The sequence below is a fragment of the Kryptolebias marmoratus genome, linkage group LG18 (genome assembly GCF_001649575.2).
Source record: "Kryptolebias marmoratus isolate JLee-2015 linkage group LG18, ASM164957v2, whole genome shotgun sequence".
NCBI lineage: Eukaryota > Metazoa > Chordata > Actinopteri > Cyprinodontiformes > Rivulidae > Kryptolebias > Kryptolebias marmoratus.
In genome coordinates this window covers 17363350-17369935 of record NC_051447.1, presented here as the reverse complement: position 1 = coordinate 17369935, position 6586 = coordinate 17363350, and the positions used below count along the sequence as shown (strand labels likewise).

Here is a 6586-nt window from a genome sequence, read left to right as displayed (position 1 = left end):
ATCCGTCCATCCATCCATCCATCCATCCATCCATCCATCCATCCGTCCATCCATCCGTCCATCCGTCCATCCGTCCATCCATCCATGTATCCGTCCATCCATCCATCCGTCCATCCATCCATGTATCCGTCCATCCATCCATCCGTCCATCCATCCATGTATCCGTCCATCCATCCATCCGTCCATCCATCCATCTATCCATCCGTCCATCCATCCATCCATCTCGACCATGTTTGTCACGCTAAATAAATACTTCAGAATACTTCATCTTATTTCAGATCTAATATTTAAAGTTTGGTTTTGTGGAAAGTTAATGAATGGTTCACACTTAACTTGCTGTAAACAGCTCTTTGAATGACCTCATTTTGGAGAAACAGCGTCTGATGTCCCATTTCACAGAAGAGGGTCCTGGTAGTGCTTCTCAGAGTGGCTGCGATGATCATAGTTTCTTACAAATAGTTATAGAGTTACATGTAAAAAAAACCAACCTTCGTAATAAAGAATTGACGGCAAAGTAAGGTTTATAAATAACATCATCCCACTGTTTGTTTTCCAGAATAGAATCCATAAATTAAAAAGATGCCGTCTTGTTTTGTGTTTTTCAGCCTAACATCGGGCGTCTCGGCGTCCCTCGGGGACCCTCTGCAGAAAAAGTGGCGGTGGTTGCCGTGGACGACTGCGACATCTCCATGGCGATTCGCTTCGGGAAGCAGATCGGCAACTACTCGTGCGCCGCGCAGGGCACCCAGACCGGACAGAAGAAGTAAGAACTCGTTTACCAACTGCCTTTCCTTTCTTTTGTTGGTTTTGCCCTGTAATTTGTTGAAGAAGAACAAGCTAAAAGTCAGAAGTAGCCAAACACTAGCTACAAGCTAAATGTTGCAAAAGGCTAGATTAAAGCTACAAATACCAAAACGCTAAAACTAGCAATAGGCTTTCCTAAAGTACAAAAAAGCTGACTAAAGGTGGCAAAAGGCTAGCTTAAACTTAGTTGCAAGCTAAAAGCTACAAGTGGCAAAACGCTCCCTTAAAGCTAAAAGCAACAAAAAGCTAGTTGAAATATCAAAAGGCTCGTTAAAAGTAGCAAAATCCTGGTTAAAAGCTCAACATAGCAAAAGAGTAGCTAAACATTAAAGTTAATAAAATGCTAACTAAAAGCTAAAGGTGGTAAAACATTAGCAAAAAGCCAAAACTATCTAGAAGCTTAAAGTAGCAAAATGCTAGCTAAAAGTTTCAGAAGTCAAGAACCTCAAAGTAGTAAAAGAGTAGCTAAAAGCTAAAAAAAAAGTAGCATCAGAAGAGACAACAGCCAGTTTGTTAAAGAAGAGAACTGAAACAACGGAAGAAAATATTTGTAAATAAAAAAGAAAAGTATAAAAGTTACAAGTCCTGAATGAGCCGAACGTTTCGATGTCTCCAGAAGTAGTTACAGTTCAACAAACGGAAGAAGAACTAGAAGTCAGGATGCTGAATCAGCGTTCACAGACGTAAACAGTGAATATGTTGCACCTCAGGGTTACATTAAATCTCATTCCTGCAGCTTACACAGCTCCTATTCTAACATGTCCTCTTTGTCTTTTAATCTCCGTCTTCATTGTTGGACAATTTCTGCTGTCAGACGCGCCCTCAGACAACCAAAAGCTCATCCCGGCTCTGGCTTTAGAGGATTTACCCTCGCGTTAACCGCACACGGATCAGTTTCTAATTTTTCTGCTGTGAGCCTGTTTTTTTAAAAAAAAAATTTAATTTATTTTAATGAGCCACTCGGAGCACCAACGTGCTGAGACACGTGTGGAGGGTGGGGACAGAGGGAGGCAGGGATGGTGCATTCCTTCAGGAACTCGTTGCACGGGTCGCAGACGCTAAACCAGGCTTTAAATGTGTCACACTGCAGCTTCGACCCCTTTAAAACGTAAAAACCTGACTCTGTTTCCTGTTTAATTCAATGCAAGGAATCAGATACAGTAAGGCCAGATCATCAGCTATAAGTCGTTAAGAGATTTTTCTGACTGCGATAAATAAAAATAAACCCCGGTCTTGTTAGTTAAACACACAACCTCCTGTTTGCACATTTACCTGCTGGATACGCTTCAGAAAACGTTGCATTTTGAGGTTTAAAATGTTAAGAACTGGTTTGTTTATTTCTGTATTTTTATCTCAATTAATCGTTGTTTTTTCTGTTTCAAAAAAAAAACCCAATAATGTTTATATTGTATCTATAAATTCAAGGCTTGGGGGGGAATTTTCTGCAGAACTGCATCATATTTGATCTCTTACAGCTGTTTGTAGCGCTTTCTAGGCTTTAAGTTTAAGTAGATTTCTGAATCTGATTTAGTCATGAAAGATGGATGAGGTTTTCTGTGGAGCTTATTTTTTAGAAATGTCACCGAAATTCAGGCGTACGCCGGTTAAATTCAGGGCGATGTGAACAGGAAACAAGTCCGGCACGCATTTCTGAGTTAGTTTATTTTAAATTTTGTATTCTAGATGTTTGCAAGTTTATTTCTCGCCGTTACCAATAACAGCATTTTCTGTTTCACATTAAAATCTTGGTTCTTTTCTGCAGATCCCTGGATCTGACCGGACCGTTGCTGCTCGGCGGAGTTCCCAATCTTCCCGAGGACTTCCCGGTCCGGAACAGGAACTTCGTGGGCTGCATGAGGAACCTGACCATCGACAGCAAGGCCGTCGACATGGCCAGCTACATCGCGAACAACGGCACCGCCCCAGGTTGGAGGCCTCGGCTCGGTGAAGTAACTCCGGACTCGGCGGGGGCGTGCGGTCAGCTCATCGCCCGTTTCACGTTGTTTTCAGGTTGTCCGGCGAAGAAGAACAACTGCACGGACGACGTGTGTCAGAACGGAGGCAGGTGCGTCAGCAGGTGGAACACCTACAGCTGTGACTGTCCCACCGGGTTCGGCGGCAAAAACTGCGAACAAGGTGAGGCGGCGTCATCGGATTTCCCTCCTTTTCTGCAGAAACGAGTTAATGTAACAGGTTAACGAACAAAAAGGGAAAAGGAGCGAAATGTTTGCACATTAGGGTGTTTTTTTTGCGCTTTTGCACTCATACGCAGGTCTGTTTTGCTAAAACTGCGTGGTGCTTCAGGAAAAAGTCTAAGAAACGCCTTTGACTCAGCGTGACTCATGCGACGGAAAGTCAAACCTCTGCTTGCTTTTGTAGCATCACTAAGCATCGCCTCAGGTTTGGACTTTGAGGACAAAGCCTATCAGAACCCAAACTCAAAGGAAAAGAATAAAACTAAAGATCAAATATGTGACAAACTAAAATAACTTGCTGGTTTTCCTTTAAGCTCGTGTTGTTATTTACGCTCCCTTTTTTTGGTTTTCTTCTTTGGTTAAAAAGAGAACTTTGACGTTTTCCTTCAGGGCGAGCTTCCAAACAATGTTTTAAAGGTGTGACCCCCCCCCTGCCTGTGAGGTATGCAGCCCACCAGTGCCAGGCCTCAGTATCCAGTATCTGAACTGGGCCTGGATTAAACGAGCTGTAAAGAGGATTTTGGCAGCAACACGTTTGGCTTCACGCAGAAACTGGAGAATCGTGACGGGATCTGTCAGGCTGCCAACAACATCCCGCCCGCTGGGCGTCACCCACCTGGCCTTTTCTTTGTCTTCACGTTCCAATGTATCTCATTTCAAATGGTAAAAATCGGTTTTAAAAGAAATTAAAGATGACGAGCTTTGGGAAAAATTACTTACGTGGGTCCATCTAAACCTCTTGACCTGTCTTTATCAGGCTGCTACATAAACGTACCACATTAAACCTGCATCTCAGATGAATACTTTATGATACAATACGATATATGATACGATGCAGGGCTGCACAATTTATAGATACCATAAAATCAACTCGGATAAAGGGATTATTATAAAGGATTTCAAAATACTGCAAACACAAACTGCAATTTTTAAAGGAGTTGCCTCAAAGTATTTCAACTTTCTGGCTTTCCTAAAGTCGTCCTGCTGTTAACTTTTTCTCTTGCTCGGCCGTCCGGTGGATATTCAGGGTTTGTTAATCAACAATGTAACCTAGAGAATCCTCACAGGTTGGACCCTGTAGACTTTCACTAATGCTAAGAGCGTTAGCATGCTGTGATTCTTGTTTCCACTTGCTGAAATAAACATATTTCTTTCTCGTATGTCTGTAGACTTGTGTGCAGAATGATCGAGGATGCTGAAAAGTTTACATTTGGCTTAGGAAAGCTGTGCACAGAGTTGATAACGCAGCATTTGTCTTCTGTCTAAGTCGAGCTGGGTCCTGGTTAAGCTTTCCCGTAACAAAGGAGGGGCTGGATTCTTGTAGGCACAAGACTTTTCTCTCTATATTATGGCGAGAATAAGCTCCAGTAAAGTTCAGATTATATCCACGATCTGCCACGGGAACAAATGTGTGCTTTGTCTCATAATTACAGCTTCTGTCTGAATAAACTTGTGAATCCTTTTGGTTGAAATATTTGCCCCGGGGAGAAGAGAATCATCAGAGTTAATCTTTTCAATGATGTGTTTTCGTTTTGTTTCACAGTGATGCCATCTCCTCAGTTCTTCGACGGCCAGGCTCTGGTCTCGTGGAGTGAGCCGGACGTTACCGTCGCCGTACCCTGGTACATGGGCCTCATGTTCCGGACCAGGCAGCCCGCTGGGACCCTCATGCAGGTCAACGCTGGACCCTCCTCCACCATCAACCTCATGGTGAGAAACGGCATTTAGGACAACGTGTTATCGTCAGAAAACGTTTAGCCTCGCCACGCGCCGCGATCTGAGCCGCTTCAAAGTTTCGCCCGTCTTCTCGCCCTCCAGGTGAGCGAGCAGCAGGTCCGCATGGAGGTCCTGCTGAGGCAGCGGCTGCTGGCGTCGCTGAGCTTCCCGCAAGTTCGCGTCAACGACGGAGAGTGGCACCACTTGCTGGTGGAACTGAAAAGCGTTAAGGACGGCAAAGACTTCAGATACATGGCTGCTGTGTCCCTGGATTACGACATGTACCGGGTACGGACCAGATGACCCCCCCAATCCGCTGCCTGACCTCTGCATTTTACACTTTTATTCAAGGATTGGGGAAAACCAAAAAGATTTGTGATTCATGCAAATGTAAAGGGGTGGGGGAATAGAATAGAATAAACTAGAAAGACTTTATTGTCATTGAACGTGGTTTAACAAAATAGCAGGAATCTGTTTTTGGGTGCAGCGTCTTTAAACAGCGTCACCTAAAAATGCAGCTAAAAATAGAAATAATATTCATGCAGTAGTTTGCATTTATGGTATAATCTGGAGAGTATCCTTATGAAGACAAACAAGAGCAAAAATATCTCTAAATTTTAAGTATTTCTGCTGGTTAAAAAGTAATTTTAAGCTTTTTTTTTTTAGCTTTTGATGTATCACAGTTGGTATCATGGACAGTTATCTTTAACAAGGTTAAAAAGCTGCATCCTGATTAAAACTGTTTTATTGGGACACATTTCTCTGTTAGGTATAGTTTGGTGTATTTCAGTCTATTATTTCGATTTCCTTGCTTGAGTCGCACTGTTTTTTGTCTCGAATTTTAAACACTTTTAACAGATTTTCTCTGTTTGGTCACAAAGTCGTCGCAGACGTCTGCAGCCCGTCTCAAGCCTGCAGGATCTGTATTTCAGGACCTGCACGGCGGCTGTCCTCTGACAGAAAACGGGTCCGACACAGAATTATTAAAGAAGTGATTCAGATCTGCCTGCCCTCATTTCAGATGTGCACTCCAGTAGAATAAATATATATAATAAAAATAGGTCTGGATTGCGGAAAATCCAGCCGGTCGCAAAACCCTCAGGATTTAGTCAGACTGCAACGAAAAATTTGCTTAAACTGGCTTTAACAAGCATAAATAAATAACTTAAGGCAAAGTTGTTGCATTCTAGTTGTACTCCCCATGTGTGGCCATATTGACATTAAGTTTTAACGTTAAAGGAAACATTGATGCCATATGTACCTCGTTAAGGAGTGTCTCATTTCATCGTTAGCAGCTTTAAGTGTTAGGCTTGGAAGTAGGGGGTAACACCATGAAATGCAGAATTCCTGGATATGATGCATGTTGAAGAAGGTGTGTTTTTAAGCAGAAGTCGGTGGAAATCGGGAACGACCTGCCTGGCCTGAAGCTGCAGACGCTTCACGTTGGAGGGCTGCCCGGGGAGGGAAACCTTGTTCACAAAGGATTTGTTGGCTGCATACAGGTGGGTGTGTGCGCGCGTGCTGAACGTTGAACGTGCTGGTCGCAGGAATATCGGTTCATTTCCTGAATCACATCCTGCTTGGTAGTGCTGGGCGATATGTAAAAAAATCCTATATCACGATAACGATATATATCACGATATACCCCAATTATGTACGTTGTCAGTTATTCTCTGAAAAATATGAAAAAATAATCTAATTTCTTACTTCTTTCAAGCTTTATTTCGAAGTGACATTTAACTGAACTTTCACAAATGAGATCTGCTGCATTTTAGTGCAGCAATAAATATGTACCTGTTAGACGTAACAGTATCAAATGACAACAGACTCCATTATCTTCGGCCGGCTATAGTTTCACTTTTCACAACTTT

At 42.8% G+C, this 6586-nt stretch overlaps 1 protein-coding gene across 3 annotated transcripts in view; it reads left to right on the top strand.

The window, feature by feature from the left end:
* The window catches only part of celsr1a (cadherin EGF LAG seven-pass G-type receptor 1a), a 91724-nt gene that overhangs the window by 62671 nt on the left and 22467 nt on the right, over positions 1–6586 (top strand). For all 3 annotated transcript variants that reach the window (XM_017429902.3, XM_017429900.3, XM_017429901.3), the window contains exons 7-12: positions 606–763; positions 2567–2730; positions 2815–2940; positions 4543–4709; positions 4818–5003; positions 6104–6217. In XM_017429902.3, coding sequence (XP_017285391.1) covers positions 606–763; positions 2567–2730; positions 2815–2940; positions 4543–4709; positions 4818–5003; positions 6104–6217 — 915 coding nt within the window. The remainder of the gene's footprint in view (positions 1–605; positions 764–2566; positions 2731–2814; positions 2941–4542; positions 4710–4817; positions 5004–6103; positions 6218–6586) is intronic.